General features: G+C 43.9%; 2 protein-coding genes across 7 annotated transcripts in view; one reads left to right on the top strand and one right to left on the bottom strand.

Annotated features, from left to right (window-relative positions):
- AARS1 (alanyl-tRNA synthetase 1) overlaps positions 1–15,671 on the bottom strand; it is a 27,259-nt gene extending 11,588 nt beyond the window's left edge. The window contains exons 1-7 of one of the 3 annotated variants that reach the window (XM_032326224.1): positions 15,554–15,671; positions 13,917–14,079; positions 7,941–8,108; positions 3,254–3,442; positions 2,872–3,017; positions 1,224–1,415; positions 142–286 (exon numbers count right to left, since the gene is read on the bottom strand). In XM_032326224.1, coding sequence (XP_032182115.1) covers positions 142–286; positions 1,224–1,415; positions 2,872–3,017; positions 3,254–3,442; positions 7,941–8,084 — 816 coding nt within the window. In that variant the 5' untranslated portion in view covers positions 8,085–8,108; positions 13,917–14,079; positions 15,554–15,671. Of the gene's footprint in view, positions 1–141; positions 287–1,223; positions 1,416–2,871; positions 3,018–3,253; positions 3,443–7,940; positions 8,109–11,014; positions 11,037–11,346; positions 11,456–13,916; positions 14,080–15,553 lie in introns of those variants that run through there. The other 2 variants (XM_032326222.1, XM_032326225.1) reach the window with 2 other exon arrangements.
- LOC116580151 (ATP-dependent RNA helicase DDX19B) overlaps positions 13,658–21,343 on the top strand; it is a 23,102-nt gene continuing 15,416 nt past the window's right edge. The window contains exon 1 of one of the 4 annotated variants that reach the window (XM_032326227.1): positions 13,658–13,760. In XM_032326227.1, coding sequence (XP_032182118.1) covers positions 13,689–13,760 — 72 coding nt within the window. In that variant the 5' untranslated portion in view covers positions 13,658–13,688. Of the gene's footprint in view, positions 13,761–15,759; positions 16,024–21,343 lie in introns of those variants that run through there. The other 3 variants (XM_032326226.1, XM_032326228.1, XM_032326230.1) reach the window with 3 other exon arrangements.

Genomic DNA, 21,343 nt, shown 5'->3' with positions numbered 1-21,343 from the left:
AGTTATTAACAATTCAATTAACAGATGGTCACAGGTACCCTTAGCTGGCAAAGACATGATTATTTTACCTTTGACAGTACTGCTCAGAGTACAACCTAGAAACCTCCACAAACATCTGCATGTTTGCAATAGGACCAGTACCTTCTGAATGGCTTCGAAGTAAGGAACAAAAAGGTCAGTGTCATAGTTGGACATCTTATTCTGCAGTACAGACACCAGTCGCTCCAGGCCCATCCCTGTGTCGATGCTTTTCTTAGGAAGAGGTTTCAAAATGCCATCGCTTTCCCTGCAGGACCCAGAGAAAGAGAAGTCGAAACAAGGACTCTAGGTGCCACCTCTCCCCGCTGGTTAAAACTCTGTTACGTAGCACAGATGACAGGCTGTGACTATTTGCCACCTGCCTCTGCCTGACTTGTTGGGAGGAGAGGAGGGGAAAACGTAAGTACTCTGGGGCCTATGAAAGAGTGAGGCACGAGCCTGGGTGGCTCAGTCAGTTAAATGTCATGATCCCAGAGTCCTGGGATCGAGCCCCGCATCGGGATCCCTGCTTCATGGGCAGTCTGCTTCTCCCTCCCCTTCTGCCTCTTTCCACTCTTGTGCTTTCTCTCTCTCTAATAAATAAAATCTTTAGAGAATAAAAAATAAAGGGTGAAGCAGGTCTCAAGGAAATGAGCTTTAAAACTGCAGTCCACAGGGGCACCTGGGTGGCTCTGCTGGTTAAGCATCCAACTCTTGGTTTTGGCTCAGGTCACGATCTCTCAGTTGTGGGATCAAGCCCCACATCAGGCTCTACAGTCAGTGTGGAGTCTGTTTCAGATTCTCTCTCCCTCTCTCTCTCCCACTCTTTCTCTCTCTCTCTCTCTGGTCAAATAAGTAAATAAAATCTTTAAAAAACTGAAATAAAATAAAATAAAATCGCAGTCCAAATTATAGCAAAAATGACATTATAGGAATAGTCCTGAAGCAGGAACTATGTGAAATAAAACTAATTTATAAAAGATTAGGTCCACCAGTGACTCAGAGATCAGAGGGAAAACCTGAGAGAAAAAATCTAAATAATGTCCACAAGATCCCCTGATGTCTTTAGTCTTGCTTTAGCTCTGTTCCACTATCCTCAAAGATGAGGATGAGAAGACAGCCTTGTGCTCTGAGTCCCTCTTTCTCTACTTGGCTCAGGGAAAGGTGCTGCTATTAGCAGGAAGAGTTTAGGACCCCAGGGCCACCTGTTATACTGGATGAACACAAGGTTCCAAATCTCCAGCACGTTGGGGTCATCCTGGTTGACGAGGTGTGCAGCATCCCGGCCACCAATCCGGTCATAGTGAATCTCACTGCAGGGACCACATGGGCCCGTGTCACCCATCTCCCAGAAGTTATCCTTCATGTTGCCAGGGAGGATTTTGGAGTCATCCAGCCTGCGGAGAGTAGAGAAGATGAGCTCAGTTACAGCCATTGACAAGGATCCTTTTTTTTTTTTAAATTAAAGATTTTATTTTTATTATTTATTTGAGAGAATGAGAGAAAGAGAGCATGAGAGGGAGAAGGGTCAGAGAGAGAAGCAGACTCCCTGCTGAGCAGGGAGCCCCATGCGGAACTCAATCCTGAGACTCCAGGATCATGACCTGAGCTGAAGGCAGTCGCTTTACCAACTGAGCTACCCAGGTGCCCCCAATGACAAGGATTCTGCCCAGACTTGTATCCACTACTAAAGGAGATCCTTATGCATTCCTATTTAAAAAAAAAAAAAAAAAAAGGCACCCTCATTGGCATTGGCAATGACTAACGCTGGGCCGACACAGCAGGGGCTAAGGGAGCAGGACAGGATTCTTCTCAGGCGTGACTACAACAGAATACAAAATACACATAAAGCTACGTTCATAACTAAACAAAAATGGGCAAAGACAAGGATAGAGCCTAGAAAGGAACACGTGAAAATGAAAACATCTATGCTCATATGACCAGAATTTAAGCAAATACTTACTCTGCAAGTGTTCCTTCATTTTTAAAAAATGGAAACACCAGAAGCATTAAAACAGCTGCTGAATATTTCGAGTCACTTTTCTATGCCTCAATTTAGTCAACTTTCTCACCTTAAAATGATACCAAAATGCATTTAGTAAAATTAAAATTATTTCTAAAATACTGAACCCTCCTGAGAGCTGCTAGGTAAGACAGGCAGTCAGGAAAGATTGTGCACACTGGATAACAGGGTCCAGATACACACAAGCCAAGCAAAACAGGATTCCCACTCAAGTGTCTAAGGTTCGCATGTGTTACTAGCCAAAATGTCAAAGTACTTGTAAATGACAGAATCTAAGCAAGGAGGGGTTTCAGACCAAGTACCAGGGGAAGCCGGATTAGAGTAGTATTACTGGAGTCAAAGTAATTAATTCATAAATGAATGAATGAAACAGCAAAACCACTAAGTGTGGTAAAAAGCTATACCTTTTCTAAGAGTTAAAAGTAAAAAGAAAAAGAAAATGAACAGGGTGCGTGGGTACCTCAGTCAGTTAAGCGTCTGACTCTTGGGTTTTGGCTCAGGTCAGGTCATGATTTCTGGGCGCTGGGATGGAGCCCCATGCCTGGCCCCCTACTCATCATGGAGCCTGCATGAGATTCTGTCTCTCCGCCCCTCCCCCTACTCACGCTGTGTTGCTCTCTCTCTAAAATAAATAAATCTTTAAAAAAAAAAAAAAAAAAGACAACGAATGCACCAAAGGGTAATTGTTCCTAGTCACTCCCACCTCCATCTCAAAATGCACAGCCTGCAACAGGACAAGGCAATGCACCCCAAGCCCTAATAGCCCATGGCAGCACCAAGTCAGAAATCACTTCACTCCTCCACACTCTACATGTGAGATGCATTCTTACCCCAAGTTTTGCCAGATCTGTTTGCACTCCAGGTCTGGTTCTAAGCCAGCTGCTTCATCCCCACCAAAGTAAGTAACATAAAGCCTCTCAACTGGAATGCCAAACTCTTGGGTGAGAAGCTCCAAAGCCATCTTACATGCCAATTCCTACAAAAAAGAACAACAACAACAAAAAAAATGCGGAACGTGGCCAAGCCAAAAATCTATTTAGGCTGAGTAGAAAAGTGCAGACCCGAGGAATGCAAATATAAAACTACAACATCTTTACTATCAACCCAGACAAATGAAGGATCAATTTATAGAAGATACCCAAAACATAAACCGGAATCATCAAATGCTAGGCACTGCATCCTGGAAGGCTTAGATCCCCTCTTCGAACTTACCTTGAAGTAATCTCCGAAAGACCAGGAGCCCAGCATCTCAAAGAAGGTGTGATGATAGACATCCTTGCCCACGTCATCCAGGTCGTTGTGTTTGCCCCCAGCCCGGATGCACTTCTGGGTATTGGCAGCTCTGCTCAGCTTGGCCATGGGGTGAGATGGGTCAATAGTGTTCAGAAAGATGGGTTTGAACTAAAAAAGAAAGGGAACATTTCAGCTTTGAAGGAGGTGTGACCATCAGGTGGTCACATGGTGGCAGGTAGAGACCACACAGAAACTGTTGTTTGTGATGTATTTAATTAGCCTGGAATACGGAGACACTTGGGAGGCACGTGGCCTGACAGGGCAGCGGCACAGGCAGCCTGTCTGAGAGCAGCTTCTCTCTGGTCCTTGCTCTCAGTCTCCACCATTGCTAGCAACACCACCTGCACCAGGGAAACACCTGCTGGATCTGTGTATCAGCCAGAGGCTGATGTGGTAAAACCCACGCTTCCTCAGGAGTCTCTGGTGGTCAGGGCTTAGGACATCTTTCTGGAAGAACTTAGTGTAAAAGTGATATGCTGGAGGAACCTGGCTGGCTCAGTTGGTAGGGCAAGGAACACTTTGATCTCAGGGTCATGAGTTCAAATCCCACATTGGCCACAGAGCTACTTTAAAAATAATAATTGTAATTATTATTTTAAAAAATGATGTGCAGGCTTAATGGTAAAGGTGATAAGGAAGAAAAAAACTGAGACCTATTAAGGGAGTAAAATCAGCACAACCTGATGAACGACCCATGTGCAGAAAAGGTATTATTTTGCTCTCAGGATTTATCAAATTACACTTTGATGTAACATTGTTATATAAGTTTATTTATTTTCCCACTCACTAGACCTGTCCAATCTGGTAGCCCACCAGTCACCTGTGACTTGTACAATTAATTAAAATGAGATTATTAGTAATTAATCAAAATTTTCTAAAAACAAAAAATTCTGTTCCTCAGTCGCATCAGCTCACTAATACGCATGGGGTGCCTGGCCAGCTCAGTCGGTGAAGCATGCAACTTCAGATCTCAGGGTTGTAAGTTTGAGTCCCATGCTAGGTGTAGAGATTACGTAAATAAATAATATAAAAACCTAAAATAAAAAATCATCATACGTGGCTGGTGGCTGCCATACTGGATAGCCCAGTCATAGCCATAGAACATGACCATCATTGTCAAAGTTTCATTTAACAGTTCTGAACTAGACCATGAACCCCTTAAAAGCAAAAACCGTATTACTTATCTTCGTATATCCAGTACCTAGCACAATACCTGAAAAAGGGCAGATGCCTAATAAATACTATTTTTAAATGTTTAAAAAAAGCAAAAACCCATCAAGGTATTTCTGATTAAGAAGCAGTAAGAGGCAGTACAGCACAAAAGTTAAGCTAAGCAAACAACTGCCGGGTTTCCGATCCATACTCCAGCATTCACCAGCTATGTCAGCTTGGGCAATTTACCTGAGCTGTCAGTGCATCAGTACAGAGTGAGCATTAAATGAGTCAGCTCACATTAAAGACGTAGAACAATTCCTGGCACATAGTAAATGCAAAGTACATCAGTCTAATAATTATGGCTATTCAGAGAACATTAGGACACTGGACTCCCGGGGCGCTTGGGTGGCTCAGTCGTTAAGCATCTGCCTTCAGCTCAGGTCATGATCTCAGGGTCCTGGGACTGAGCCCATATTGGGCCCCCTGCTCAGCAGGAAGACTGCTTCTCCCTCTCCCATTCTCTCTGCTTGTGTCCCCTCTCTCACTGTCTATCTCTCTGTCAAATAAATCTATAAAATCTTTAAAAACAAAACAAATACTGGACTCCCATGGTTCTTCTACCAAGTATAGTTGACACATGTGGGAGAAGATAAAACTCATGCCTAGGAATGCCAGAGTAAAAGAGAACCTTCCCAGTATTCCAGAAAACCCATCACCTTGCAAGTCCACATAAAATTAGTGCCCCCTGGGGCACTTGGGTGACTCAGTGGGTTAAAGCCTCTGCCTTAGGCTCAGGTCATGATCCCAGGGTCTTGGATAGAGCCCTGCATTGGGGTCTCTGCTCAGCAGAGAGCCTGCTCCTATCCACCACCCCTGCCCTGTCTGCCTCTCTGCCTACTTGTGATCTCTCTCTCTGTCAAATAAATAAATAAAATCTTAAAAAAAAAAAAAAAAGGAAAAAAAGAAAAAAAAAATTAGTGCCCTCTATTCCAGATGTAGACAAAGGACTCACACATATAATTGAAAACATGTGTATAATTGTACAGCTAATGTTATACAAGATGGAGAGTGTTCCCACTGGGGCACCTAGGTAGCACAGCTGGTTAAGTGTCTGCCTTTGGCTTGGGTCATGATCCCAGGGTCCTGGGATCCAGCCCTGCAACAGGCTCGCTGCTCAGTGAAAAGTCTGCTTCTTTCTCCCCCTCTGACCCTCCCCTGTGCTTCAGTTCTTGCTGGCACACATGCTCTCTCTCCCTCTCTCTCTCTAATGAATAAATTTAAAATCTCTCCAAAAAAAGAAAGAAAGAAAGAAAGAAAATGTTCTTGTTCCTACTGCCTCTAATTTTCTATGTCAGGAAAGAAAAGAAAATATCAACTTATCAGTTAGTACAGAGTGAGACACATTCTAAGGGCCAGTCGGTCCACAGGGCTAAGGGTTCCAAAAAAACCACCAAAGGAAGTCCTGAAGGCATTATGTAACCTGAATCCACTTCCAGGCCACAATCAGCCTGATAAACAGTGTTCAATATCACAACAAAGCTTTCAAATTATCTTTTAAAGCTCACTACTCTAAACATAAATCCTACTAATAAAGTTTCATCAGCAGTGGATCCAAATTGGCATTGGTGGCAGTAGCTTCAGGAAAGATTAAAAAAAAAAAATCACTATGGGCTCATAGGTGTCTCAGTCTGTTAGGCATCTGACTCTTGAGTTTGGCTCAGGTCATGGTCTCAGGGTCCTGGGATCAAGCCCCATGTGGGCTCCAAGGTGAGTGGAGAATCTGCTTGAGATTTTCTCTTTCTCTCCCACTAACCCTTTCACTGACCCCTACACATGTGCACATACTCTCTCTCTAAATAAATAAATCTTTAAAAAGATTTAATTAAAAATGTAATTAAAAAATTTAAAAATTTAAAATAATATAAAAGGTAAAAAAACAATAAAGTTACATGACTCAGAATGCGAACAAAAGCAAAGCTTTTTTTTTTTTTTTAAAGATTGTATTTATTTATTTGACAAAGAAAGATCACAAGTAGGCAGAGAGGCAGGCAGAGAGAGAGGGAGAAGCAGGCTCCCTTGCAGAGCAGAGAGCCTGATGCGGGGCTCGATCCCAGGACCCTGAGATCATGACCTGGGCCGAAGGCAGAGGCTTAACCCACTGAGCCATCCAGGCGCCCCTACTTTTTTTATTTTTATTTTTTAAAGATTTTATTTATTTATTTGACAGACAGAGATCACAAGGCAGGCAGAGAGAGAGGAGGAAGCAGGCTCCCTGCTGAGCAGAGAACCCGATGTGGGGCTCGATTCCAGGACCCTGGGATCATTACCTGAGCCAAAGGCAGAGGCTTTAACCCACTGAGCCACCCAGACGCCCCAAAAGCAAAGCTTTAAAAGAATCCTGAAGTACTCACTTATTTTATAAAGAAAAAATAAGGGGGGGGGCGCCTGGGTGGCTCAGTCTATTAAGCATCCGCCTTCAGCTAAGGTCACAATACCAGGATTCTGGGATCCAGCCGCATGTCAGGCTCCCTCCAAGGTGAAGAGCCTGCTTCTCCCTCTCCTGCTCCCCTCGCTTGTGCACTCTCTCTCAAATAAATAAAATCAGAAAGAAAAGAAAAGAGAGGAAAGGAAAGGAAAGAAGGAAGGAAGGGCAGGAGGGAGGGAGGAAGAAGGAAAGAAGGAACGGAAGAGAGAGAGAGAGAGAGAGAAATAACAAAAGAACGTGAAGAAGTCAAGGAGAATCACAGCAGCGGGTGAATAGGTCTCTCCAGGGCTCCGTAAGATTAATCTAGCCAATGACGAAGAAAACATAGCTTTTTCCTTAGAAGAGAATAAAGGCAAAACTTTATACAGAGCAGGGGCACCCGGCTGGCTCAGTCGATAGGACATGCAACTCCTGAACGGCGGAGTCTAAGTTATTTATTTATTTTTTAAAAAAAATAAAGATTATTTATTTATTTATTTGACAGACAGAGATCACAAGTAGGCAGAGAGAGGAGGAAACAGTCTCCCAGCTGAGCAGAGAGCCCAATGTGGGGCTCAATCCCAGGACCCTGGAATCATGATCTGAGCCAAAGGCAGAGGCCTTAACCCACTGAGCCATCCAGGTGCCCCACGGAGTCTAAGTTAAAGCCCCATGGTGGGTATAGAGCTTATTTAAAAAAATAAATTAGGGGCGCCCGGGTGGCTCAGTCATTAAGTATCTGCCTTTGTTTTGCTCAGGTCATGATCCCAAGGTCCTGGGACCAAGCCCCACAACAGGCTCCCTGCTTGGTGGGAAGCCTGCTTTCCCTCTCCCGCTCCCCCTGCTTGCGTTATTGCTCTCTCTGTCTCTCTCTGTGTCAAATAAATAAATAAATAAATAAATCTTTAAAAAAAAAAAATTAAAGAAATTAAATAAGTAAATAAATAATGTTAAATCAAAGAAAGGAAAAGGAAAAACCCTCCTTACCTGGTTCATGCCCGCATTGGCGAAGAGCAAAGTAGGATCGTCCAACGGGATGGTGGCAGACGAGTGAACGTAGGTGTGCTCGTTCCTCTTGAAGAAATCTATAAATCGCTGCCGGATTTCACTTGCTGTTAGGGTCGAGTCCATCTTGAAAATAACGCTACGGAACTAAGCAGAGGGAAAAAAAGAAGGAAAATTCGGGGAACTGAAACTAAGAGATAAGTAGGCATTACACAAGACTCCTGGCTTCTCAAGCCAAATCAAATCAGGACACAGAAAGCTGTTTGATCCTAAAACCTCTATGTTGTAACGTCCAAGGCTAAAATCATTATCGAAGCAAAACTTGCTGCACTAGCAGACAATAGTCCCACGTGTTCTTCCTTCCCATGCCAACCTCAACAGGTTCAATAAACCAACACATCAAGCAGAGCAGGAGTGTTTCTTCGTGTGTTCATTTATTCCAAACTATGAAGATGTATAGCGCATCCTCTGTGCCAAGGCCTAGGCCAGGAATTAGGAAATGGGAATAAAAACCTCATGGTTTACCGTCCAGCAGAGACGCCAACTGGGGATGCGGGAGATGCTCAGAACACCTGCGTTCCAGTCCTGGCTGTAAAACCTTAATGGAGTTACTTCACTTCACCAACACAAGGACGGGTCCATATGAGATGAACTCTAAGGCCCCTTCCAGCTCTGTGTTCATCTATATGCCTACAATCGTCCCATTATCCCTAAAGTCAGGGTCTCTAGGTTTGGCCTGACCACCTGAGGGAGGCTGCTGTCAATAGTAGTGGACCTGGGGATGGGGCCAGTTATACAAGGAACTGTCTGCAAGTAGGACGATACCTGCCTCCACCTAGCCGGAGCACCCCCCAGAACAACTGGCTGGCAGACGGCGACCTTCCCAGCTATTAGGTTACTAAGGGGTGAGGATGCTACAGCCACACTGAGGAGGTAGAGCTCAGAGCCAGTAAAAGAGAAAGGGGTTCAAAAGAGAGAGAAGCTAAGAAATGATACAACATGACAATGTCAAAGCTCTTTCACACTTACTATGATTTCCCTGAGAGGCAGGTTGGGGAAAAGTGACAGTCCCTGGTGAGCAGGTGCCCATCACCAGCATGGTACTACAGTGCCATCAGCACTGGCTGTCCAAAAAAATGGGAACCATCTGGCTGACATTAGTCTCTAGAATTCGAGACCCAACTCTAACCATAAATAAGTTACTGAGTCCCAAATTTCTTCTTTGGGTTTTTTTGTTTTGTTTTGTTTTTGAGAGATGGAGAAAGAGAGTGCAAACGCTCAAGTGCAGGGGAGGGGAGGAGAAGCCAATGTGGGACTGGATCCCAGAACCCTGCGATCATGACCTGAGCCGAAGGCAGACGCTTAACCCACTGAGCCCAGTATCCTTTTTGTGTAAAAAAGTAGTATCTAGGGACGCCTGGGTGGCTCAGTGGGTTAAAGCCTCTGCCTTCGGCTCAGGTCATGATCCCAGGGCTCTGTGCTCAGCAGGGAGCCTGCTTCTGTTCCTCTCTCTCTGCCTGCCTCTCTGCCTACTTGTGATCTCTATCAAATAAACAAATAAAATCTTTTTAAAAAAAAGTATTTACTCCGCCTACTCCCGGCTGTTGTGAGACAAAACCCACCTGACACTTGGAAGCAACTTGTAAACTGGAAAGCTCTAAAGGAACATGGGTGCTATTACTTCAAGTCACTTAGTGTGCAAAGTTGTTTTTTTCCCTTCTTCTAAGAAGATAAAGATGCACACAGTGATTCACAGTTAACCACAATTTCAAATGATTAATTCACAATTCAATCAACTACTTACGGGAACAAAAGCCCTTTGGACAAAAAGATGGTGAAACACTGGCTGAAAGAACCCGAGTGAACTAAAACTCCCACAGATAAGGACTTTAATGCCCAGGCAAAGGAGTGAAGGCTAGGGTTTTTAGAAACTTTGCTACACCCCATCCCTCCTCATCGTGGCTCTCAATCAGTCTTAATGGTGACAAAAATTAATGTACAGTGCCAACTCTGAATGAGCAACATCAGAGCAGTTTCAAAACGTTCACTGCTCCTCCTCTGAACAGGCTGAGGTAAATAAGCTGCATCCCAAAAGACTTGTAGACTTTCCATTTTGCTTACTCATTCAACATATATAAACGCATATTGTGCGAGGAACCAAGAATGAGTCTCCGCCCTCAACAGGGAGACAGTCATACAGAAAGAACTGCAAAATAATGTAAGGATCCGATATATATTCACAATATGCCATATAGAGGCGGAACTCTTAAAAGGCACGTCACCATCACAAATTCATTTATTCAATATATACGGGAAGGCTGTATAGTATTTATATCCACTGAAAAGTGGGAGAAAGGGTGGTCCTCAGATTCTACTTCCCAGCAGAGGCTGTAAAGGCCTGGAGTACCTTAAATCACAATGGCCTTTGGGTTTAAGACACCAGTCCTAGGACCTTTCAATGTCCTCTTCATTTGCCAAGTAAGTTGTCTACCTTACCCCACTCTTTTCCATTTCCTAGTTAACTCCTGGACTTTGATATAGCAATTCCGAAGACACTTACTTAAGGAAGCCTTCTCCTTCTTGACCAGATTCTCACTATACCTACCCCCCCCCCACTGTAGCTTCAGGTGTCTTCCTTTAAAACTTCTACACCCACTGGACTGCTTGTTCAACCTCCATCTCCCCCATCACGCTCTAAGTTCCACCCCCGTGAGAATCATGACTGATTTTTGCTCACCATACGGGAATAGCCTCAACATCTAGTCCAATGATTGCTAAGTTAATATTTCAGGATTAGGTATGATCCTTTAATAGCAAACTGTTAGCGAACTGGAAGCACACCGGGAAATGCACTCTCTTTTAAAGTACCAGCAGAACACGACGGGGCACACACACAGTGACTCCAGATAAACCTGAATAAGTACCGCCTAGTTTTAAGAATTTAGGAAATGGCTCACAGGGGAATTCCAACCTTCTAGCCCACCCTCGCACACACCCCCAACACACACAGAACCTCCTCGCCCGTCCCGAGGGGTTAAAACCCGAGGAGATAAAACCTCAGCTTTGAGCAGGTAGTCAATGGCAACCGTGATCCTCCCAAGGTCTTGGTCCTCCGAAAGGCCACCCGAGGCCACTCCGGCCGCAGCACCCCAGGGGTCTGAAGATGCCGCTCCCGCGCCGCGCTGTAGCCCCAAGTCCACCGCAGGCCCTGGTTCCAGAGGCCTCGTGGGGCCTGGCCCCAGGGACCCGCTGGGGCGGTTGCGCTTTCAGGCCCACGACCTAGCAGCTCTAGCGACACCGCAAATCTCTCCGAGGCCCTTCTACTTCTCCCGAGGGTCGCCTTCCCCAACTCCTACATAAGGACCCCCCACCCAGAGACCGAGGTTACCTGGTCCAGCAGACGCGCAGCGGCACCAGCCGCGAGCCACTACAGACCGCAGCCTTCACAACCCGGCCCAGTCAGAGCGCCGCGATGGAAAGTGCACCGCCCAGCCTTATCTCTACGAGGTGTTATTGGTCGATCTAGATGCCAATCAATCTGAGCACGAATCAGCTTACTAGTTGGTTCCAGAAAGGCGGCTCTATGTCGGCTGATGCAATGGCCGGGAATAGAAGGGCAGGGATAAGTCACGTGACCGGGTAGGCTGCGGGCTTCTGGAGGTCGACATTTTGGTTTGCAAAGTCCTAATAGTCGACCTGGTTAATAACGGTAACCAACGACGAGTGTTTGTTAAAGGTCACGGCCTTGGTGTACAGTTCTGTTCATTGTGGAAATATGTTACTTTCGTATATAAAAGTGCATTCTATACATAAGGACGGCCAAGCTCAAAAGCCAGTTTAAAAGAAAAAAGAAAAAAAAAAAAACCACTTGAACTAGCTTCCCAGTTCACCCCAACTCATTAATCATTATCCCACCTAACATTTGCTGAACACATGTATATGCGCCGGCACTGATGAAAACTTTCGAGCTAATCTTCACAACAATGAATGAGTTATAATGGAGTTACTAATACTACCTGTTTTTAACAGCTAAGGAGACTGAGGCACCCAGAGGTTAAGACAAGGACAAAACCAAGAAAGACAAGTGTTTGTTCTGATCCACATTAGCCCAAAATAACATATTTGGCCTAAACAATCAGAAATGGGTCAGCCTTTGTGCCACCACAATTAAAATGGAAAGCCAAAATTGTACAAGCTTATTTTCAAAATAAAGTGATATTGGTTGTAGTCTCAATACCTTTATTATGTTGCTGGAGTTGTCGCTATTAGGATAGCACCTTCACTTTTTCACCCAACGACTGTGTCAATACACATGAAAAGAAATAGTTGAGACCCAAATGTAACATTTTTCTAAGCATTCTACTTGAATTATCCTGTTCTCTATGATATGTTTCTCTTGTAGGTAATGCAACTATAAAATAGAAAGAAAACTATTTTTTTAAAGATTTTATTTATTTATTTGACAAACTATAGAAATGATCCCTGACAGAGATCACAAGTAGGCAGAGAGGCAGGCAGAGAGAGAGAAGAGGAAGCAGGCTCCCTGCTGAGCAGAGAGACCGATGCCAGGCTCAATTCCAGGACCCCGGGACCATGACCTGTGCTAAAGGCAGAAGCTTTAACCCACTGAGCCACAGGTGCCCCAGGAAAACTTTATTTTATTTTATTTTATTTATTTATTTGACAGAGATCACAAGTAGGCAGAGAGGCAGGCAGAGAGAGAGGAGAAAGCAGGCTCCCTGCCGAGCAGAGAGCCAGATTCCGGGCTCGATTCCAGAACCCTGAGATCATGACCCGAGCGGAAGGCAGAGGCTTTAACCCACTGAGCCACCAGGCGCCCCCCCAGGAAAACTATTTTAGTGCAAGGCAAATTGTGTATTATAGGAAAATTCTTATTCTGGGCTAAGCAAATAGGCTTGCAGGTAAGAATAAGTGCTATACACATGACTTACTCTGAAGTAAAACATTGGCTGAACCTCTTGGGAAATGAGGAAGCTAATAGAGCTCAAGATAGTACAACTTAGATACTTAGTTTTGGAAATATGTAGTCCTAGGTTCTAATTCTCCCATGGCACCTAAAATATTTTTAGCACCCATAAAATGGACTTAGACCGTTCATTTATTTGCTATCAGGCCAAATGGCAGTGACTGAATAGTTTTCAGACCATAAGTTGTTAAGAAATCACCTGATATATTTAAATTGAGATCCTGATCTAGTGGGTCTAGGAGTGAGGCCTGAGATTCTGCATTCTAATGGACTTCCACAGCTGATACCTATGCTGCTGCTGCTGGAGGAGGAGGATCACATTTGGAGTAGCGAGGGCATCAACTAGGAATGAGCTTCTTCCTCTATTTGTTCAGAGATAAAGATTTAAAAGTTTGACCTATCTGGGGGATGTGTATTCCTCACCTAGTCATTCACCAAGTGGGTGTCTATTATGCTTTAGTCCCTGAAGGTAACATTAAAGAATGCAAATTGCCCTGCCCTCATGAAGTTTTCAGTCTAGCGAAGGAGCTGGATATTCAGCAAAAAATAACAAAGTTCAATACACAAAGGACCCCTTGCTGGAGCAAAGGCTCAGCCTTTCGCCGCTAGCTACCTGGGCACGCGAGCCCGAGGCTGTGCCATCCCCTCCGCTGATTGGCTGGACGGACCGGCTCCCAGGCCTCAGCCAATGAGGCAGCCGCAGTGAGGGCCGTTGGCGGAGGTAACCGCCATGCTGAGGGGCGATGGCTGGGGCTGCAGGCCGTATCCGAGGCCGCGCCTTGGGGTGCTTTCCGCTTGCCTTGCCGGTGGGCGATGTGAGTATTTCTGAGGTTAGAAATAAGACCCTTTTTCCACAGTTAGGTGTCTTCCCCACCCCCCCCCACCCATGGAGGGAAGAGTCTGGAGTAGTAATAATAGCTAATATTTATCAAGCCTTCGCCGGAGGCCAGTCGCTATATCACATAAGCTTGTGACTGCTGAATTATTGAATGTGGAGGCTGCCAAAGTCATGTGGGAGTAAATGCAGGAGGTTGCATTCTAATCCAGTGGCTCTTGTAACCTTGATTCCTCTCTCCATGCTCTGCTTTGGAAAGCAGATTGCTTCTTAGCAGGTGTCTCACGTTGAGCTAGTATCTACAGATGGAGACAGGAAACCTTAGCATACTGATGCTTATTAAATTTGGGTGGGGTGTTTTTTTTTTTTAAAGATTTATTTATTTATTTGACAGAGAGAGATTACAAGTAGGCAGAGAGGCAGGCAGAGAGAGAGAGGAGGAAGCAGGCTCCCCGCTGAGCAGAGAGCCCGATGCGGGACTCGATCCGAGGACCCTGAGATCATGACCCGAGCCGAAGGCAGCGGCTTAACCCACTGAGCCACCCAGGCGCCCTGGGTTTTTTTTTTTTTTTTTTAAGATTTTATTTATTTATTTGACAGAGATCACAAGTAGGCAGAGAGAGAGGGAAGCGGGTTCCCCGCTGAGCAGAAAGCCTGATGCGGGGCTCAATCCCAGGACCCTGGGATCATGACCTGAGCCAAAGGCAGAGGAACAAAAAGGAAGTCTTCTCTCACCCCACATTTCTAGATCCCTCGCAAGAAGCAACTACTGTTAACAGATTTGTGTGTCTCATACATTTCCTATAGTATCTACAAGCACATGAGGGTTTTCTTTTTCACAAGTGGATCCTATTGTATACAGTCCTGCACCTTGGATGATTTCTTTTTTAACGTAAAAATCCTTAACCTCCATTGGTCCTGTGATCAATATAATTTTGCCGGCAAAATATTCCTAGGATTGCTTCTGAATACGATGAGATGTCGTGGCTTCCCTGGCTATGTGTGTGCCTTTTTCTTTTTGCATATCCTCCCCTATAGGTTCCAAAAAAATCTTCACCTAACCCCTGCAAGGGTACAAGAGAAAAAGAATCATGGCAAACAGAGTATCATTTGGAACTGTTTTACCCTTTCCTGAACATTCTTACACTCTACAGGTAAAATTCCAGATAGAGCCCACTACTGCTTGAAATAAATTCACTGGAGTAGAACAGCGGCAAACAGAAGTGGGGATTCATTTTCTCAGCTTGCAGGAAAATACCCATCTTCTTTCTAGTTAAGTAACAAGGGGAGGAGACCTTGTTTATTTCCAGTTAAGGGAAAGCGAGTGTCACATTTAATCCTTATTTTACCTCTTCTAAATGCCCAAGATATTTTTTCCTTTAAAAAAAATTCTCCCAACCACGCAGCCAGCGCTGGGATTGCAACCCAGGCACAGGTAACTCCAAAAGTCATGACAGATGGGGAAGATCTCCCTGGAATGAACTCATTTGCTCATTAAGTGGCTTTGCATGGCCCTTTCCCTCTACCTACTACCAATCTCTTCATCCCAGGCTCTTGTCAATCCCCGCAGGAATTGTGTCCTTCAGACTCAAACCTCTTTGCTTTTTCTAGTTTCCGATCCTTCACCTGGAACGCATTTCCCTAGCACCTTGAGTATTTTTGAAGGTGAAATTCCTGTAAGTGGTATTGCCACATAGTCTACGGGACAAATTTTTAACCAAATGGTGTTTAACATGGCTGGTTGCCAATCCTTGGGCACTGAAAATTACCAACCTGAAGAGAAAAAGATGTTCCAATACGCTTTTGGTGGCTACTCTACTTGTAATGGTTCTTGACATATTCAATCTACATGAGCTTCTCTGCCGGCGTGCTGGGTGGGACTATGGTTTTGCTCGTGCGGTGGAGAGCCAGTTGGCAGCCAGCGTTTCCGGACGTTAGAAAAGAGCGTGAGCTAACCAAGGGTTAGGTCGGGGGCTCCGAAAGCGGTGGAAGTTACAGCTCGAAGTGGGCGAGGCGGCTGGGTGGGCGCAGAGTCCTACGTCACTGCGGCGCGCCACTTCCGCTCCTCAGCGGCTGAGCGAATGACTTCTCCCTTGGTGGGGCTGGAGCTGGGCTTACGGCGACCCGGGAGAGTCCACGATCGCGCCGCCCCAGCCAGCGAGTCTGTCTCACCAGCGCCTCGGACCATGGCCACCGATTCGTGGGCCCTGGCAGTGGACGAACAGGAGGCGGCGGCGGAGTCGGTGAGTTGACTTCAGCCGTAAAAGGGTCAGGGGGTCAGATTTGGCCGGGGATCATCCCTGGATAAGACACTCACTACTTTGGTCAGGACGGGTATGGGGTGCGTGTGAGGATGGAGGATGGAGCCTGGACCCTGAGCTGGCTTTGTTTATCCGCCCGCCTCCTGGGTTACGTAAGAGCAGGTGAGTACTCCCATGGATGAAGAGCCCCAGCCGCCTGTCTTCCTGGAATCAGGACTGATTGTAGATTGCACTCTCCCCACTGGGGAGTATAATCACCTTTGTGTCTTTCTCCACCTCTGGATTCTGAGCTTTCTGGGCTCTGTGACCGTGGCTTACTCCTCTTTGTGTACTTCTTTGCTTGCTTAGTGATGATGAATGACCTACTCTGTGGGCCCGGTAGTCAGTAAGTAAATCCTCTTCTCACCTTAACTTTGTTCCGGGGCTCACACACAGCAATCAAGATACGACTGAAACATGACTATGTAGAATTAATTCCTTCTACTTCAACACTCTTAAGTTCTGATAAGGATTTGAACCTATTTCTGTTAGGCCTTGTATCTGTGAATTTCTTGAGAACAATGACTTGGTCTTATTATAGAACTGATAATAGACTATATGCACATAATTCAAAGAGTCAAATAGTTTTAGAATTTTTAAAAGGTTTTATTTATTTGACAGACGGAGCGGGTGGTGGGGGAGAGAACAAGCAGAGGGAGCGGCAGAGAGAGGGAGAAGCAGGCTCTCACGGAGCAGGGAACCCGACATGGGGCTTGTTTCCAGGACCCTGGGATCATGGCCCCAGTGGAAGGCAGAGGCTCAACCAACTGAGCCACCCAGGTGCCCCAAGTCACACTTTTAAAAACTGGTTCCACCACCACCATTTTTTTTCCTCCTCAGAGACAACTAATAGTTCTGTTGGAGGTAATTTACATCATTGACCTCCTTGTTCTCCGAATAGCATGTTATGCTAGTTTTTGAACTTTCAGTTTAGCCTATTTACTGATTTTTATTCTTTCTCCATACTTTCTCCACCACCCATGCACACCTTCCCACTCCCTACCTTTTCATTATATTATAATTTCATTTAGATCAGTATTTCATGTTTACATTACTAGTAACTTATGAATACTTTTACTTTCCTATAAAACTTTGTTTTTCCCTGGAATTTGTAATTGTCTTGCATTTTTGCTTCATGTTTTTTGTACTTATTACCAACTCAACCCCAAGCTCTTTGCTAATTGTTTAGTTTATCTCAGGATGTTCGAACACATTAAGTATTAGTTTGGAGCACCTAGGTGGCTCAGTGAGTTAAACCTATGACTCTTGATTTCAGCTCAGGTCATGAGCTTGGGGTGATGAGATCGATCCCCTCCATGGGGATCTGCACTCAGCCTGTAATCTGCTTAAAATTCTTTTTCTCTCTCCATCTGCTTCCTCCCCCACCTCTCCCACTCTTTCTTTCTAAAATATGTAAGTAAATAAAATCTTTCATTAAAAAAAGTATTTTTTTAAAAGATTTTATTTATTTATTTGACAGAGATCATAAGTAGGCAGAGAGGCAGGCAGAGAGAGAGAGAGGAGGAAGCAGGCTCCCTGTGGAGGAGAGAGCCCGATGTCGGGCTTGATCCCAGGACCCTGGGATCATGACCTGAGTGGAAGGCAGAGGCTTTAACACACTGAGCCACCCAAGCACCCTAAAAAAAAGTATTCTATTAATTCTCTTTCCCCCAGGTCTTTCAGCCTGCTTCATATTGGACTAGTTCTCCCTGTGCTTAGAGCAGAACTCATTTCAGGGACTGGAGGGACCAGGGCAGATTTCCCTTCGCCTTCATTCTGGGGATTCACTCTTCTCTTGTGTTGGATCCCCTCTCTTCATCTTTATTGATTTGGTGAAACCATTCATCAGCTTTCTGGAAGTGTATCAGAAGTATTGTTGTTGTTGTTGTTTTGTTTTGTTTTAGATACTGTTGCATTTCTGGAAATACCTTATCTTGCCCTGTCACTTGGATAGTATTATAGCTGGGTGTAGAGCTGTAGGTTGGAAATTAATTTCCTAATAACTTTTAAAGGCATTGTTTCGTTGCCTTTTAGACTTTATTGGTTACTGAGATGTCTGAGACCATTCTGATTCCTTATGTGACCTGTTTTTCCCTTTGTAAACTTGAACAATCTTCTGTTTGCTTCTAGTATACAGAACATTCCTGATAACTGGTATGGGTCTGTCTTCATCCATTTTGCTGGGCACTGGATATATCCTTTTTTTTTTTTTTTTTTTAAGATTTTATCCATTTATTTGACAGAGAGAGATCACAAGTAGATGGAGAGGCAGGCAGAGAGAGAGAGAGAGAGAGAGAAAGAGGGAAGCAGGCTCCCTGCCAAGCAGAGAGCCCGATGCGGGACTCGATCTCAGGACCCTGAGACCATGACCCGAGCCGAAGGCAGCGGCTTTAACCCACTGAGCCACCCAGGTGCCCGGATATATCCTTTTTTTAACAGACTTTACTTTTAAGTAATCTCTATACCCAGTGTGGGGCTTGAACACACACTCCCAAGATCAAGAGTTGGATGCTCTTCCACCTGAGCCAGCCTGGTGCCCCTGGGTGGGTCCTTTCAATCTGGAAAATTCTTATCCTTCAGTTATGAGAAATTTTCTTGAAAATTTCATTTTTTGTTTCTCCCCCTTTGTTTTTTCTTTGCTCTTTCAATAATTCTTACTAGTTGACTGTTGGATATCTCAGAGTGGCCCAATCATTAAGTCAAGTTTGTTGAGGTAAAATTTACATATATTAAAACTCATCTTGTAAAAAATAAATAAAATAATAAAACTCACCTTGTTCTGTGAATTTTGACAAAGGCATTCAGTTGTGTAACCATCACCGCAATCAAGATACGAAACATTTCCACCACTGCCCAAAGTTCCCTTAAACTTTCGCATTCACTCCCTTCTTCCCACCCTTCTCTGGCAACTGATGATTTGTTTTCTGTCTCTTGAGATTTGTCTATTCTGGATATTTTATATAAGTTGAATCGTACAATATGTGGTCTGTTGTGTCTGGCTGCTTTCACGTAGCATAATGTTTTCAAAGTTCATCCATGTTGCAGTAGGTGTCATTCCTTTTTATTGCCAAATAATCCATTGTCTAGATATATCTCATTTTATTTCTCTGCTTATCAGTGTCCATTGATGAGCATTTCGATTGTTTCTACTTTTTGGTTATTATGAATAATGTTGCCATGATTATTCATGTACAAGTTTTTTATTTTCAAATCTCTTGGGTATACGCCCACAAGTGGCATTACTGGATTATGTAACTCTATGTTTAACTTTTGAGGAATTATCAGACTTTTCCAAAGTGGCTGCACCACTGTATCACCCTTAAAATAATTGCTTTCGGGACGCCTGGGTGGCTCAGTTGGTTAAGCAGCTGCCTTCGGCTCAGGTCATGATCCCAGCGTCCTGGGATCGAGTCCCACATTGGGCTCTTGCTCAGCGGGGAGCCTGCTTCTCCCTCTGCCTCTGCCTGCCATTCTGTCTGCCTGTGCTTGCTCTCTCCCCTTCTCTCTCTCTGATAAATAAATAAAATCTTTAAAAAAAAATAATTGCTTTCTATGAGATTAGTATTATCTATGACAGGCACTATTGCGTAGAGGTTAAAACCTTAGCCTTTATAGCCAGACAGTCTAGGATTTGTATTGTATTGTAGGTCCATGGTTTACTAGTTCTATGACTTTGGGAAAATTGTTTAATCTTTATGTGCCTTGGTTTCCACATCTGTAAAATGGAGATAACCATAATACCTACCTCATTGAGTTATGGACATGCCTGTTATATGTGCAATGTAAGTAATAGCAGTTGTTGTTATTATGTATAAATCACAGTTCCAATGCAGGAATCTTTTTTTTAAGATTTTATTTGAGTGAGTGACAGCAAGAGAGGAAGCTGGGGAGGGGGAGAAGCAGGCTTCCTGCTGAGCAGAGAGCCCAATATGGGGCTGGATTCCAGGACCCTAGGATCATTACCTGAGCCAAAGGCAGATGCTTAACTAACTGAGCCATCCAGGTACCCTGCAGGAATCTTTTAAATTACTTGTCCATATTGTATGGATTAGATAGTTGAACCTGGATAAGACTTGTGAATCTACTTAACCATGCACAGGTAAATTAGATCACAATTTTCCAAAACTGAGCAAATGAGTCAAGAAGCCTCTATTACCCTCTGCCTCATGGAACTCTCACTGAGGACACTGCATGACATAGGTAACACTGATGTGTGTAGTGCATAGTTACTGTATTTTAAATATTAAGCTTCATTCCTTATTTATTGTAGGTAAGAAAATACTAGATTCTATTTATATTTATTTCTTCATCCCCCAGTGGCTCCTGTCTTTGTTCTCCTTCTGTTCCATTGGGAAATTTCTTTTTTAGAGGAGGGCAAACAGATAAGAAAACTGATGAGTATGACTATGTCCTCTACTTCACCATTTTGGCAGAGATAATCCCTGTTCTCTATAGTTCACTATTAAATCTTTTATGTCTCAAGAATGCTTTCTCAAGTAGCTTTTGAATAAAATGTAGTGTGTAACTGTAGAGTTTTCAGTTATTTTAACATACCTTAAAAACTAAAGTATTAAAGGCATTGAAAATGTGGGTATTACAAAGTGGATGTTTTTGCTTTTTTGCCTTTCGGTTAATTTCAGAATGGTTTCTGATGAAGTTGCAAAAGAAACTGGTTTCTCCTTTTTGGTCCAAGTAAACAGCAAAGAAGGTATCTAACTGTACTTTCAATAGAAGTTTCAGCATTCAGTTCACTGACACTGCACTGGGTAATACAGACATCACTGTCTCTGCTTTACAGGCTTTAAGGTCCTTATAGCCAAGGGAGGAGTTTGTTTTTAGATTCGCTGGACCCTCTACAGAATCCTGATACGTTGTAATCAAAACATCTACTGGTTTCATTTACATTGTTGCTAACAACTTTACTACATATTGCATTTAGTTACTTTAACTGTTAACTTTATTTACTGTTAACTTCAGTTTGAACAATGTATCAACAAAACAATGGTTTGTCCTTTTTATCATTATTAAAATTTTTTGTAATAGATGTTTGTAACTCATTTATACTTCATTAATTCATTTATACCTCAGCCCTGTCATTTGCTTTAGCTAGCAATTTTCACCCTAGGAGTGAGTACTATTAAGTTTATTGTTGGAAGTATTGCCAGTAAGTCAGGCAGTCTGTCTAGACTCGCTGTCTCTCTGTCCCCGTCTTGCGCACTCTCTCTCTCTCCCTCTCAATAGATGTGGATACTATACTTAAAAC

Source organism: Mustela erminea, chromosome 19, assembly GCF_009829155.1.
Source record: "Mustela erminea isolate mMusErm1 chromosome 19, mMusErm1.Pri, whole genome shotgun sequence".
NCBI classification, from domain to species: domain Eukaryota; kingdom Metazoa; phylum Chordata; class Mammalia; order Carnivora; family Mustelidae; genus Mustela; species Mustela erminea.
The sequence above is the reverse complement of the archived record's forward strand: the minus strand, read 5'-3'. Positions and strand labels throughout refer to the sequence as shown.